Source organism: Scyliorhinus canicula, chromosome 21, assembly GCF_902713615.1.
Source record: "Scyliorhinus canicula chromosome 21, sScyCan1.1, whole genome shotgun sequence".
NCBI classification, from domain to species: Eukaryota; Metazoa; Chordata; class Chondrichthyes; order Carcharhiniformes; family Scyliorhinidae; genus Scyliorhinus; species Scyliorhinus canicula.
In genome coordinates, this window is record NC_052166.1 from 62618756 (window position 1) to 62635378 (window position 16623).

General features: G+C 41.9%; 1 protein-coding gene across 2 annotated transcripts in view; it reads right to left on the reverse strand.

Moving 5' to 3' along the window:
- Positions 1–16623, reverse strand: part of lhx3 (LIM homeobox 3) — a 189002-nt gene that overhangs the window by 79620 nt on the left and 92759 nt on the right. Inside the window, exon 12 of one of the 2 annotated variants that reach the window (XM_038782323.1) lies at positions 2981–6254. The exons of the other annotated variant lie outside the window; for it this stretch is intronic. Coding sequence (XP_038638251.1) covers positions 5686–6254 — 569 coding nt within the window. The 3' untranslated portion in view covers positions 2981–5685. Of the gene's footprint in view, positions 1–2980; positions 6255–16623 lie in introns of those variants that run through there. 2 annotated transcript variants of the gene reach the window in all.

Consider the following 16623-nt stretch of genomic DNA (forward strand, 5'->3'; position numbering starts at 1 on the left):
GCAAACAATACCCACATTTTTTGGGCATGCCCAGCGTTAGAGGAGTTCTGGAGGGGTGTAGCGAGGGCGCTATCAAAGGTGGTGAACTCCAGGATTAAGCCAGGCTGGGGGCTCGCAATATTTGGGGTGTCAGATGAGCCGGGAGTGCAGGAGGCGAAAGAGGCCGGTATTCTGGCCTTTGCGTCCCTGGTAGCCCGGTGGAGGATTCTTCTTCAGTGGAAGGATGCGCGGCCCCCAAGCGTGGAGGCCTGGATCAATGGCATGGCGCGGTTTATTAAATTGAAGATGATGAAATTTGCCTTAAGGGGATCTGTGCAGGGGTTCTTCAGGCGGTGGCAACCGTTCCTAGACTTCCTGGCGGAGCGTTAGGGGATGGTCGGTAGCAGCAGCAACCCGGGGGGGGGGGGGGGGGGGGGCTTGTTTATGTTTGGTTGGGGATCTATTATTGTTTATTGGTGATGGTTCATTGTACATTGCATTGTTTAGTTTATTTATTTTCGCTGTTTCACTTCTGTTCAGGGGCAGGGGTTGTTTTTTCTTCTATTTCTATTTTTCTTTTCTGTTATTTATGATGTAAAAATTACGAATAAAAATTATTTAAAAAAAAAGGATTGTGGCGGGAGGAGAGACTGGGTGATTTAAGCCTGTGTTCACTAGAATTTAGAAAAATGAGGGGGCATCTAATTGAAATGTATAAAATTCCAACCGGGCTAAGCAGAATGGATGCAGAGATCATAGAATCCCTACAGTACAGGCCATTTAGCCCAATCAAGTCTACAGCGACCCTGCGAAAGAGCACTCTACTGAGGCCCAACCCCCAGCCCTACCTCATAAACCTATACATCTTTCGACTGTGGGAAGAAACCAGAGCACCCGGAAGAAACCCATGCAGACACGGGGAGAATGTGCAAACTTCACAAAGTCACCCGATGCCATAATTGAACTCGAGTCCCTGGTTCTGTGAGGCAGCAGTGCTAACCACTGTTAGAACAAGGGGCCATAGTCTCACGATACGAGACTGAGGTGAGGAGAAACCTCTTCACTCAGAAGGTGGCAAACCTGCTGTGGAATTCTCTGCCACAGAAGGCTGTGGAGACTAATTCACTGAATATGTGATTCTCCAGAAACAATTCTAAGTGTGGCTATGAGCAGGAACTGTCACGAGCTTCTTAGCGCTTAGCCCAACGAGGCTGGCAACACTACTCAATATACACATGATCCTGCGGTTGCCTTCCCTCCCAGCGCCTCCCCCATTCTCATGGCGGCCCACCTCATGGGAGTGTGCCTCCCCCACCCAGGGTGCTGGGGCAGCAAGCCCCGCGCCACAAGCTCCTTATCTGTGAGCAAAGATGGCTACTCACCTCCTCGGCTCCCTGCAGAAGGCCTCTCGCCAGGTTCACGTTTTTCAAAAGGAGCATTAATCGGCACCAGTGCTTGCTGGAGAGGCTGATGAATGACGGGAGGCCATTAGATAGGGAGTCCCTCCCATTTGCTGTATAGAAGCAGGGCTTAACTAGTGATAATTGGTTTCACACCACGTTACACAGACATCCCCATTTCACCTACTGGAGCAGGTGTTTGCATCGCAAACACTTTGGCATCCGGCACGGTTCTCATTTTTAGCTTCTCCCTGCTCGAGTGAGAATGCAAGGGGGCCTGAGAATCATGCCCAATATATTTAAGTGGGAAATATATAGATTTCTAGACTCAAAAGATGTTAAGTGGTAGAGGGAGAGCTTGGGAGTATGACGTTGAGGTAGAGGATCAGCCACGATCAACTGGAATGACAGAGGAGGCTTAAAGGGCCGAGTGGCCTACTCCTATTTATTTTCTGTTTCAATCTCCTTGAAATCTATGCTTTTCTAAATTAAAAAGCGCAGCTTTCTTTGCCCATCATGAGTAGATGGATTGCTAGTTCTCTACATTCCCAATACAATCTTAATCTTTCATGTGCCACTAAGTCTAGAGATATCACCAAAAGACTACATTTTTATTGTGACAAGCCACAGGTAAAACCAGAGCAACAATTGTTGAAGTAATTTCATTAGTCTGAGCACCAATAACTCCCTTTTGAGTGAACTTCACAATCAAAGAGCGCGAGTGTGGCGTTGAGATAGAGGATGGGAGCCATGATTATGTTGAATGGCGGAGCAGGCTCATGGGGGTGAATTATCTACTCCTGCATCTATTGTCTATGTTTCTATGGCCCAATCAGGGAACCCCTTTCTGTGTATATATAACAGAGTGTCAGATCCTCTGCACTCTGCACTGATCCTCTGCACTGTAGTCAGCAGGCTGAATGGTCATGGTTGTTCAGCTGCTGGGTTTGTAAATAAAAGGAATTCTGGTGATGGGACTTCTGCCTCCGTGGACTTATTACAGGTTATTTGATTGATTGTTATGAAATATTCCCCACCATAAAGAGTAAAGCCTATGGAGATCTTGAGTGCTGTATAAATGCAGGTTCTATTAGTATAACCCATTCATCATTAAAATTAAACAAACTGGGAAACACCTTAAGGTTCAGTTGAACTATTCTTACAACTAACTGTCTTGCTGGGTCTGCGCCAGATAATTTGACCAGTATTCACCAACAGGTGACCAATGTCCCTGGAGTGGTTTTATTTTACGTCTGGCCTATTTGGTGCAGACACTTTTTAGACCGCGGTGCACCTTTTAAGGGAATACTGCAGGTCAGTGCAGTTATGTGAATGTATGCATGCAAGTATGCACAGAACTTAGTCTTTTCAAGAGTAAAATGCAACAAGTATCACAAGGTCTGAAATCCTACTGCTTTCATTACCTGTAGAAATAACAATTAATATTAAACCTCTCCAAATGCTCATTATCTGGGGCAGATGTCTGAAAGCTAATCACTTGCGTGTTAAGAACCAGCGGAAAGAATTTCACAAGTACATTGCTGCTTTTTAGGATTAAAAAAAAGCCAGGAGTTAACTGTAAAAAATCAAAGACTTACAAGTTCTTGCAGAGTAATTTATTTGAAATAGAATTAAGTTTCCTTCAATTTCTTTCCAGTACAAAAGACTGCCTACATTTTCTCCTAATTAAAATATACAGCACTGACTGACACGCAGGTCAGAGTACAACAGTTTCAGTAAACTGGACAAGGCAGCTATGAACAAAATAAATAAATGCAATTATGATATTTAGGGAATATTTCCTGGAAAAAAAAGAGACAGCTTTCTGAATGAGCAAATGGCACACGGTCGGTTTAGAAATATAACAGGACAAGTAGAGAATGGAAACTTCCTCCAGTCACACAACAGAATCTCTGTCGATGCTTCAGGCAGGCTTGGGATGATAGTTCACTGGATAATACTGCAGATAATTGTACCGAACATTCATTTGACTCTTCAAAATGATTTTTTATATAAAGGGAAGGGGGAAGGAAACATGAGGTAATTGGTCCCTTCCTTATAGTTTGGCCAGCTATTTCACACACATTTAAAATTCAAGTAGGACCATTCTCTGCCTGAAGCACACTGTGTACTTGCTGGCATTTGGTCTCAGCACATGCTGTGGCTATCATTTCATGGCAAAAAAGAAAATCTAGAAAAATGACAAAACATGGTCCCTTTATAGAAGTACAAGAACACATTTCAGGCTATAATATGTCAGACTGTGGCACAGATCAAATTTTAGTGCCAGCTACCATCCCCTGTGCCCCCCCCCCCCCCAAAAAAAACTACCCTGGGCCAAAATCATGGCCTTGTGTGCCAACTCTAACAGCAATCTCCCTATTAAATTACTGCACTAGTGCAACATTAGATACACCCTTACTGTTATGGCCTCTTAAGATCAGGCAATTATATTTTGTAACAAATCTAAAGATTTTTTTTTAAAAAAGGGCAGCTTGAACTGACAGTGGGGCAATCTTTATACCACAGTTGAGAAAATGTGGAAATTAACGTTATTAAAAAATGGCCATTTTTAAATCCCTGCAAAAGGACAGAGTGTCAGAATGGATGACTCCTGGTAGTGATCATGGTCAGCTAGTTGAGCATCGACAGACAATATTCTGATGTTACGAGAATTATTTCTGTATGCTTAACAGTAATGGATGCAACACCAGGCAAATCCTGACTTGACACAAGTACTTTCATTCTTTGCAGACAATAAACAGGCAGACATTAACTCCTCCATCAGCACTTTTGCTGTACAAAATACGTACAAAAACAATGAAAGTTACATGGCATTATGACTCAATCTTTTTCACAGGCAGATATGCAGTCAGCTTTGGTTAGTACATGTTCCATTTTAAAGGGGTGCAGTTACTACCATTTGTTAAAATAATTCAATGCTTTTATTTCAGGCAAGTTGTTTTTAAAATCAATATTTTATCATTGAAAAATATACCTTCCAAAAATATAGGCAAAATATTTCACAGACTCAGGCAGATTGAAAACTATAAATTTGGAGAATAGTCTAAAGTGGTGTGGTGTTGTCACATGTAAGATATCAGACATTGATATTAAAAAGTGCATAAGTGTACAATGAATGTGGTTGTTTCAGCAAAAAGCGTGACTCGGAAAAAAACTTGACAGTAATAGCTAATTTAGTAGAGTTAATGCTTGGACAATGAGGTGGAGCTATTAAAAAAGATGAAATTGTTATAAGCGGAATTGTAATGCCATATCGGGACTGGTCATACACGAATTATTGCATTAAATTCTTGCCCAATCACAAACAACACAAATGTGAGACGGTGCACAGAATAAGGAGATTAATCCTTGGTTGAGAGTAGAGCAGTTTAAGCTCACAGGCCAGAATGGACAAGGATAGTACATCAAACAAAAACCTACCCAGACACCTATGCCGAGTAGAAACACTTCAATTTGTATGGGTAGGATTGGTGGGCAAGTGGGTGGGGAGGGGGGGGGGGGGGGGGGGGGTACTGCATGGGAAAAGTATACTGAGGTTATCATTGCAAAAGAAAGATAAACCTGAATATCACGTCGAAGTCCGGGTTGCAATGTAGGGCCAGGGACAGTAGTGGGAAATCAATTAGGAAAGATTTCCTCTATTCAAGAGTGATGGATGTCTGGAATCAGTCAGGGAGGGCAGTGGCAACAAATAGGTTAGGGGAAGAGGGATGAGCTAATGTCCACCACCTAGCCCTGACCTGTTTGCAATAAGCTAAACATGCCAGCAAAGTTCTAAATTCATTTCACATCTTTTGATTTAGTTGACCTCAAGGAGGAGGGGAAGCAAAATACCTGCCCCCAGAGTCGAGTAGCCCGACATTTATTGTCAAGGCAGTATGTGCGAAAATTATGTTGCTTGGCTGAGGTACCACTGGGTGCCTGGCCTACATGGAATCGCAACCCAGGAAGAATCAGCAGTCAGGGGTGTGATTGAGAAAAGGGTGAATGAGCTGTTGGGACATGTCTGTAAATGCTCTTAAAAGGCAGCCAAGCAATCCACACCTATTGCCCATTTTACGTATCGCCCAAAGGAGATGGAGTTGCTGCAAAACATGTTCATGATCAAGTTACATGTTCGAACTAAACTTGCACTTCATCACCCAGATTCAAAATACTAAAACAAAATAGGGAAGGTGCTGACATGGGAAAAACAAAGGCTCACCAATATCCTCATCAGAAGGACTACTTATACTGCAATACATGGAGGCATTTTCCTTCTGCAACACAGTTGGAGATGGTCTTAAACTAAAGGACAGACATATCTAGCTTTCCACTTTTTGGACCTCATTTGGAAGTAGAAGTACATGATCATTAGGAAAAGGCAGGATGCTGCATACAACATGACACAAAGGCTCATGTCCACGTTGGAAAATCCTATTCCAAAAAATGAAATGGATTGTTTAAACTCTTTCTTCAAGCTGGCTGCATCCTGGACAAAAGCAACTCTTTTCCGATTACTGTCAGCCAGATCATTTTCTGGTTTTATCAAGGCACCGTGTCTTGGGTTTTGGCCTCGGTTCTGGGGGTTGCCTTTTTGCTTCCTGTGGCCATTTTCCAGCGGAGGCGGCACTGGTTTTTTGCCCTCATTTTGATTACTTTCTGGAGCTGCTTTCTTTGCTTTGTTGGTTTGCAATTCATATTCACTATATCGAAATGAAATGTTGTCCACACTGTAATGCGACTTCAAAAATGCCAGAACTTCTTCCTCCTTCCATGTATGGAGTCCTTGAATCTCTTCATGGCATCTGGGACAGTGGTCCGGAGTTGGCCATGCCACCTTAGGGAACATTGGATCCTCACTTGGAGCACCTAAACAAAAAAATAAATCAAAAGTTATGCAATACCACAAGTGGCAACTTCACGGATCATTTTGAAAATAATTGTGAATACTCAGATATGAAAGTATTTTGGATTTACAATTTTTTCAACACTTTCTTTTTTCTTCCAAATGATGCACGTTAGCTAATAAAACAAAAATCTTCCTTTGCTTGCACCATGAGCTACGCAGTCATAGAACACACAGTGCAGGAGGCCATTCGGCCCATCGAGTCTGCACCAACCCACTTAAGCCCTCACGTCCACCCTATCCCCATAACCCAATAACCCTCGTTAAGCTTGCAGCCACAGTGCTAGCCACTTGTGCTACCCAAATCTTTTTTTCTTCTTCTTTTTTTTTAGAAATTTAGAGTCTCCAATTGATTTTTTTCAATTAAGGGGCAATTTAGCGTGGCCAATCCACCCACCCTGCACATCTTTGGGTTGTGGGGGCAAAACCCACGCAAACACGGGGAGAATGTGCAAACTCCACACGGACAGTGACCCAGAGCTGCGATCGAACCTGGGACCTTGGCGCCGTGAGGCAGCAATGCTAACCACTGCGCCACCGTGCTGCCCTGCTACTCAGTCATCTTAATGCTAAAGACACTGAGCAGAGTTCACATGTAGCAATGGAGTTCTGTTGCAGACTTTAAAAAATCACCTAAATCTTGATCATCTTGATCCAGTTGCATCTAAAATTTACAACAATACCGTAACTGAATGCAAGCTGGAATTCACCAACATCCATCTGCTTTCTGTCTCTTTTAGGTCAGAGTGAAGAATGATGTTAAAAAGATACAATTAAAGGCACTCTATCTGAACGAACGCAGCACTCACAACAAGGTTGATGGTTTGAGGCACAACTTGAGGTAAATGGATATGATTTAATTGCCATTATGGAGATGTGGCTACAGGGTGATCAAGATTCGGAACTGAATATCCAAGCACATTCGTCCTTTAGGAAGAATAGTTGAAAAGGTAGAGGTGCTGAGGACCCGGGTTCGAATCCCGGCCCCGGGTCACTGTCTGTGTGGAGTTTGCACATTCTCCCTACAACCAAAAGATGTGCAGGGTAGGTGGATTGGACATGCTAAATTGACCCTTAATTGGAAAAAAATAATTGGGTATTCTAAATTTATTTTAAAAATGGTAGAGGTGGGAGAGCGCTCTTATAAGGGACAAGGTCAGTACGTTAATAAGAGAGGATGTTAGATCAAAGAATCAACTTAGAATCAGCTGGATGGAGCCAAGAAACAGAAAGGGGCAGCAAACATTGGTGGTCTTCTAATAACTTCCACCAAACAATAATGGTAATGTTGGGGAAGGTATTAATCAGGAAATTTAGAGATGCATGTAACGCGAGTAATATAGTAGTAATGGGAGACTTCAATTTACATATAGTCTGTGTAAACCTAAATAGCATGAATGCGAAGGAGGATGAATTCCTGGACTTTGTACAAGGTGGATTTCTGTAGCTGTATGCTGAAGAACTAAGGATCAGGCTGTTTTAGATTTAGTATAATTTAATGAGAAAAGGCGAATTAATAACCTTGTTGTAAATGAGACTTTGAGGAATAGTGACCATAATATGACGTTAAAAATTAATGTGATATAGTTCATTCTGAAACTAGGGTCTTAAATCTGAACAAAGAAACTATGACTGTATAAGGGGCAAGCGGACGACTAAATTTTACAAAAAGGTTTGACAGTAAAAGGGCAATGGCTAGTTTTTAAAAAATGTCTACAACAGACATACATTCCTCTAAGACACAAACACAATGGGAAAGGTATAATAATTGTGGCAAACAAAGTTAAAGATTGCATTAGATCAAAGGAAGTGGTTTATAAGGATGCCAGAAAAAAAATGGTAACCCTGAGGATTCAGACCAATTAAGATCCACCAAAGGAGGACCAAAGAAAAGAGAATATGAATACAAGTAAGTGAGAAACATAAAAAGTGGACAATAAAAGCTTCTTTCGGTACGTGAAAAGGAAAAGAGTACCAAGGACAAATGTGGGCCCATTACAGGTGGGAACAGGAGAATTTATAGTGGAGAACAGGGAAATGGCAGAGAAACCAAGCAATTACTTTGTGTCCATTGTCACAGAAGGTGGTACAGAAAAACTCCCAGAAATACTGGGTGAACAAGCGACTAATTGAACCAAGGCACTGAGGACTACAGGCTTGCTAGTTTCATGTCAGTACAGTAGTAAGGAAAATGCTGGTATCTATTGTAAAGGATGTGATAACAGAAAAATTAAAACATGGTAAAATTGGGCAGTCACCATGGATTTATGAAAGGGAAATCATGTTTGTCAAGCCTATTGTGTTTTTTTTGAGTATGTTAGTTGTAGCATAAATAAAGGTGAATCAGTGGATGTGGTGTATTTGGATTTTCAGAAGCCTTTCGATCAGGTCCCACACAATGGATTAGTTTTTTAAAAAAACAATAGAGAACATGGCATATTTTGGATGGAGAATTGGTTACCAAAAAGCAGAGTGTAGGAATAAGTGGGTCATTTTCAGGATGGTAGGCTATAACTATGGCATACCACAAGGATCAGTGCTAGGTCCATAGCTGTTCACAATCTGTATGAATGACTTGGATGTGGGGACAAATGGAAATATTTCCAAATCTGCTGATGATTAAGCTCGGTGGGAATGCAAGTTGTGGGCGTGCAAGGCGGCTTCAAGAGGACTTGGACAGGCTAAGTGAGTGATGAATAAATGTGAATTTATCCACTTTCGTTCATCTGACTAATTCCTGGGATGGTGGGATTGATGAACGAGGAGAGATTGAGGAAATTAAGTCTATATTCTCTCGAGTTTTGAAGAATGAAAGGTGATCTCATTGTGACTGACAAAGCTCTTGCTGGGCGTGACACGGCTGATTTAAGACTGAAATGAGGTGGAATTTCTTCATTCACATGGTGGTGAATCTTAGGAATTCTCTACCCGAAGGGCTGTGGATGCTTAATCATTGAGTATATTCAAATCATGGTCAACCAACTTCAGGAGACTAATGATATCAAATAATATGGGGATATCAAGCAAAAGTGGCACGAAGGAAGATGATCAGTCATGATTGTGATAAACGTAGCAATTTCAGATATATTGTGTTATAAGTATTGGTGAAGTATGGGTTGGAGTGTGTTTGGCTGAAGTGATGTTTTAAAAGATTCTTGGTTTGAAAGACAACAAAGCTTTTAGGAGCCAGAGGTGTAATTAACCAGCGTAAAATGCGTGGGAAGGGCAGCACGATGATGCAGTGGTTAGCACTGCTGCCTCACGGCGCTGAGGACACTGGTTCGATCCTGGCCTCAGGTCACTGCCCCTGCGGAGATTGTACATTCTCCCCATGGCTGCGTGGGTCTCACCCCCACAACTCAAAGATATGCAGATTAGGTGAATTGGCCACACTAAATTGCCCCTCAATTAGAAAAAAAAAAGAATTGGGTACTCTAAATTTATATAAAAAAAGAAGCTTGGCTGAATACAATTTTGTTTCGATAATAGTACTGAAGGCTTGTGCTCCAGAACTTGCTGCACCCCTAGCCAAGCTGTTCCAGTACAGCTACAATACTGGCATCTAACCGGCGATGTGGAAAATTGACCAGGTGTGTCCTGTACACAAGAAACAGGGGTCTAATCTAACCCAGCCAATTGCCACCCTACCCTCCATCATCAGCAAAGTCATGGAAGGAGTCATCAACAATGCTATCAAGCGGCACTTACTCAGCAATAACCTTCTCACGGATGCTCAGTTTGGGTTCCTCCATGGTCCCTCAGTTCCTGACCTTATTACAGCCTTGGTTGAAACATGGGCAAAAGAGCTGAATGCCAGAGGGGAGGGGAGAGCGGCTGCCTTTGACATCAAGGCAGCATTTGGCCGAGTATGGAATCAATGAGCCTAACTAAACTGGAGTCAATGGGAATCAGGGGGAAAACTCTCCGCTGGTTGGAGTCATACCTGGCACAAAGGAAGATGATTGTGGTGACTGGAGGTCAATCATCTCAGCTCCAGGACATCACTGCAGGAGTTCGTTAGGGTAGTGTCTTTGGCCCAAACATCATCAGCTGCTTCATCAATGACCTCCCTTCCATCATAAGGTCAGAAGTGGGGATGCTTGCGAATGACTGCACAATGTTCAGCATCATTTGCGACTCTCAGATAAGGAAGCAATTCATGTCCAAATGCAGCAAGACCTGGACAATATCCAGGCTTGTGCTGACAAGTGGCAAGTTACAATGGCGCCACACAAATGCCAGGCAATGACCATCTCCTACAAGAGAGAATCTAACCACCACCCCATGATATTCAATGGCAGTACCATCGCTGAATCCCCCAGAATCGACACCCTGGGGTTATCATTGATCATAAATTGAACTGGACTAGCCAGATTAATACTGTGGCTACCAGAGCAGGTCAAAGGCTAGGAATCCTACAGCACATAACTCACCTCTTGACCTTTCCACCATCTACAAGACACAAGTCAGGAATGTAATGGAATACTCTTCACTTGCCTGGATGAGTGCAGCTCCAACAACACTCAAGAAGCTTGACACCATCCAGGACAAAACAGCCCGTTTGATTGCTCCCCTTCCAAAAACATTCAAACCATCCACCACCGACAAACAGTGGCAGCCGTGTGTACCATCTACACAAAGGTTCCTTAGGCAGCACCTTCCGAACCACAATCACACCCACCTAGAAGGACAAGAGCAGCAGAAAGCTGGGAACCCCACCACCTGGAGGTTCATCTCCAAGTCACTCACCACCCTGACTTGGAAATCACCTTCCCTTTATTGTTGCTGGGGCAACATCCTGGAACTCCCTCCCTAACAGCACAGTGGGTGTACCTACATCTCAAGGACTGCAGTGGTTCAAGAAGGCAGCTCACCACCACCTTCTGAAGGTCAACTAGGGATGGACAATCAATGCTGGCCTAACCAGCAAAGCCTACATCCCGTAAATGAATAAAAGAAAAAAAGAGGCTCTCACTGTTGGTTAGTTAAGGATATTAACAGTGTTTAATACAGTGTAAACTTGTCGGAGGACAAGGGGGAGCTGAATCAAGTCAGTTGAAACAGCTTTTGAAGCCATACAGCCATAAATCCAGAGTCAGATATTTTTTGTAAAACATTGTCAAAGAACTCTATAAAGCTAGTATTCTTCGTGCCATTAGTATATGAGGTGGATTGAGAGCAGAGATGGTTGTTTCTTTGTTGTTTATGTGGGAATAAAGATAGCAATTAAGGGTATTGCATTCACTGTATTTAAGGAGTAAGTGTAAGCTATTTTTGGGTGTGATGTTAAAGATTTTAATACTGTGTTACTAATAACATTTGTTTTAATATACTATACCCCAAATTCTTCTTGCGCTCACTCCCTGAGCGAAGTATCCTTTCCTTAAAGTCTTACAAAATTAAAATAAAATATTGGGGTTTCTGTCCAATATCCAGGCCACTATTGGGGTCAGGTCTGGGATCGTAATATGGTCTAATTGATTGGCAAAGCAGGCTCAAAGTGCTGAATGGCATATTAAAATCTTTAACATTACACCCAAATGGCATATTCCTGTTCCTATGCTCCCCACCCATTAATCTTTCTGCAGTACAGCTGTATTTTCAAATTCTGCTGAAACCTGCATCTTTTGCCATTGCTTTCCATAAGGTTATAATTTATCTCAATTTATTTCAATCTATATATCACATATGGTCTCACTGTGTTGAACCCGAGAACTGACCCCTCAGACATTCAACGTCTATGTTTTTCTTAGCATTTATGGAGATCTTGCCCGTATCCATCTATTGTTGCAAACTGATCTTAGTTACAAAACTGTTTGTTTACCAACAATTTCACATTTTCTTTCACATTTCCCTCGGTAATCAGATTTAACATCCATCTGGCTAGCACTCGAGATTAAAATTTACAGGAACAGAGTTAAACAGATGGATTTATCTTACCATTATTATTCTCCACTCAGTTCTGGTGCTTAATGAAGGACAAATTTACCTGAATGGCCATAATATTACCCAGCTAGATAACAAGATTGAACTAATCCCATGCTTAAACGCAGCCTTGGAAATAAAAAACACTTGAGCAACAGAAGATTGAGCACCTGGACATCAGTAACCGTATCCATAGGGATCAGGATTTATTTCCTGTTCAGAAAAATCAGCATTTTTAGTGCCCTGCAACTTGTTATGTAGAACTGCAATACACTTGACAACTAATCATACATGCAGTAACTATTGGTTATTTGTTGCTGGATGTCTTGCCAAATTACTTGCCTTAAATGTAGTTAAAATTCCATTAATGTGTAACAGACACTCTGTTCTAAGAGCCATTCTAAGATTGTCTAAATCAGATGACTTTCTATCGCCTTATGAAATAAAAACAGAGAACATGCTGGATGAACTCAGCAGGTCTGGCAGCATCTGTGGAGAGAGAAACAGAGTTAACCTTTCAAGTCCAAAATGACTCTTCAGAACTCTGATGGAGAGTCATACAGACTCAAAACGTCAACTGTGTCGGTCTCCACAGATGCTGCCAGACCTGCTGAGTTTATCCAGCATTTTCTGATCTTATTTGATAATTTTATTTGGTGTGTAGGGGATGCAAAAACCTGTAAGGGCAGAATTGAAGAGCCACTGAAGTTTGAACAGGATGGAATGGGATGGTGCAGCAGATGGCTGGATGAGCTGAGATCCAAACAAGTTGGTGTGAGGAAGGTCAGCCAGCAAAGCATTGGAATAATCAAGGTTTGGAAATGACTCCGACTTCAGGGGCAGCTGAGCAGTTCATGTGAGAAAAGTTAAATTGGAGTGGGGTTTGAGAGCCTGTGATAGAGAATATAAGGTGGTTGGAGTACCGCTTAGGGTCATAAAGTAAACAGTCTGGGTTAAGCCCGAGATAGTGGTGAGGATGGGAGAATAAAGTCAGTGACTGGAGTAATGGTGTTTGGAGCTTCCTTTCTCCCTCTGCATCCAATGCCTTGACAGAGCCACAGAACCAGGTGTTGATATCCTGGTAATTTCAGGCAGATGACATCAGCATTAAAATCAACCATTTCTGATAGGTATTAGTTGTCCTAAACACACAAAATCTCACTTTTGCAGCAAGACTTTTTTTGAATGATGACACACAGGCTTGGTGGACTGAATTGATGACCTTGTTCCAACAGGACCTTTGCAATCCATCTTTTTAATATTATAAAAGTTTGGGGGATTGGTTTTGAAATGTGCCCCATATTCTATTTTGATCTCTTCCATCTTGCTTCTGGGATAATTTGTTCACATGGACTTTTAAAAACATGCCAACAAAATTACAGAATCATGCTGAGCTTCCACCTAACAGCTATATCCAGAAATACAAAGTTCCAGTACATGGGTAGAATGCAAGTGAAAATAATTTATCAATAGAAATTGTTCTAAATGATGTTAACTCAATGTCTGACCCAGGGCCAAACCAGAAGTCATTGCAGTTGATATAATCCCAGGGACCTACTGTGAACCCTTCTATCGTTGTGGAGCAGACTATCCTCATGAACGGTAATAAATTGTCCAATTTTTACAAGTTATAAATACTTTCTGCAGGAAGTCATCCCTTATTCATGCATGGGTTGTAATGAGTTACTCGCTGGGGTGACTGTCCTGTACTCTTTTTAACATTTATTTCTGGTCTACAACAGATGACAATACACCAGAGGCAGTGAGTAAAGTTATTTACTTGAATTAATTCTATTTCTGCAGGCCATTGTGCTGGTGAAAGTTATACTTGAACATTTTAAATATGACTACAAATTCAAGATCATCATTTTAGAAAAAAAAACACCATTCTCTCCTAGGTTTTAAAATGAGAACGGTTAACAACTGCTGAAAGTTTTGTGTGTACATTGTCCCCAAAAGGTATGGTCAGACAGATGCATTGTTCAGCTTTAACTGCCTCCTCTACCAGCTGTTTCTTTGAAGCCTGTTGTGTATAGGCCGCAAGCCTGGTTAACAATTCATAACAACACAAGTAAAACAAAACCAACTGGCTCCTACTTTGTGGGCTGTGAATGAGGGATTCTCCCTTTCACTGGTTAACAGATGACAGGTTGTGTGTCATAACTCTCCAGAGAAGAGGTGGCGGTGGTGATGGGGGAGGGGGGGGGAGTGGGCCGGATCAAGTAACGCATTCGTCTCTCACTTGATGCCCCTTGTGTTTTTATAACTAATTGTTTTGAGACATGCAAGTCCTGCACTGCTTATAGCAACAAACATATAAAATAAATGATACACCACAGCTGTCTGGTAGGATTCAGCCTACATGTCCTCCAACCCTCACAAAACAGACTGCGATTCAGTTGCATGGGCAGAAGCACACAAGTAGCCACTACAAGTCGATCAGTGTAGCTGCAGCTGCAGAGTACAATTAATTTGTGCACACCCCTGCTGTGGTGTTATTGTACGTTTGTCAGTATCAATCATTGTTCTCGCCATTTGGTCTTGTGTTAGTAAATGGGACCCATTTTATGGATCATTACACAGGCTTGGGTATTCAGTATATGGTATAGATAGGGAAAAATATATCTGGAATAAACTGCCGCAACAATGCCTGAACGGACAGGCCACGCTGCCCTCTAAGGGTGGCCCTTCACAAAACGAAGACAACCCATCTGTATTGGGCTGCAATAATTCAGAAATCGCCTTTCAGAAGCTGCCCTCTCTTTTCTGTTTCAACATTAACGAAACAGCACTTAACAGTCCACTTGCATTCAAGTGGTAATTGAATACAACTCATAGACAATAACCTCACTCAACAATGGAGATGCTGAACAAAACCCACAATTTACATATTACATGTTTACAACATCACAGAATGTGCACGCAGCCAGGTTAAGTAAATCATCACAATTCTCTAATTGAAATTTCCACAATTATCAATAAAAACAGAAAAAATGTTGGTTGTGTGACAAGAGAAAACACTTGTATCTGAAACTAATTAACAGTGCTGCAGCCTTGTGCGTATGCAGATGGAAAAATTCTTCAACTGAATTAAAACTCAAATCCTACAGCACAAAGGGCAGCCATTTGGCCCATCATGTTTGTGCCAGAAAGGTTGGGGGAAAAAAGGAAATTGTTCAGACTAAACTTGTCAGGTGAGGTACTGCCTCAACAAGTGTGCACACTTCCTGTTCAGCTGATCCAGGTGTGCTGACTGGAATAGCTACTTTCTGCTAACCTGGTGCATTCCAGTCGGTGTTTGCACAAGATCGTTGGTTGGATCACATTATTGATAAATCACCTCACTTTAGAGTATTTATAGCCGACGTACCTTTATTTTTAAAAAAAGGTTAATATCTGCAAGTGTGACTTCAAGGAGGTGGTTTTGTTAGTGATTATTGGGTTCTTCTCCCCACATCTGTTTACCAGTTCTCATCTATTCTTTTCTTTAAGCATGTATTCTTAAAATGAGATATCACCATTAAATAGAAAATAAAACTGCACTGTACATACTCAAAAGGCTTGTTGCATGAGGCAGCAGGTAGATTGTCAGAAAGCAAAACAATGCCACGCTACACAAGGCAATGTTAAGGGTGATAGCCAAAAACTTGGCAAGGTTGTAGGTTTCAAGGAGCACCTCAACAGGAGAAAGAGAGATAGAGAGGGTTAAGGATGCTAGCCACCACTGCATGGAGGCCAGTTATATAACCATTGCTACTCAAAGCCCTATACAGTGCGATGGAGTAATGGAAACCCCATGGTTATTCTGGGGATTCCCGTGTTGCTCTTTCTAGTGCAGGTGCTGTTCTGATCTGGACACAAATGACTGTAAAGATGGCCACCCATGGGTCACCTGACTTCTTTTGTGGATTGTAACGAGTCCCCCAGAGCAAAAAAGGGAACAAAGAACATTTCAGATGACGTGAGTCAACACTATTTCCTGAAGTCAACACTATTTCCTGAAATCAACCCAAAAGGCTATTCCTAAATTGAAGGGATCATTCAAAATGAAGGCATTGACTGTCTGAAACACAAAGGTGTTAAACTACAGTACACGATATTACAATCGTAAGAAGTCTTACAACTTCTTACTTCTTACTGTGCTCATCCAAGTCCAACGCCAGCATCTCCACATCATGGATATTAGAATCAACATGGATACACCCTTATAAGTTACATAAGACAGCCATGTTTTCTGTTAGCTTTTGAAAAAATTAACAGAAGCTGTTTGTACACAGTTCCACCAAAAACCATCAAACCCATTGCAAGTAATTCAAGTAGCCAAGGGCAATACCTTGTAAGCAGGAGATTCCAACAGAGAGGTCTCACCCAACTTCAAGTTCACCTAACAGACCCCTGTGAAATTAG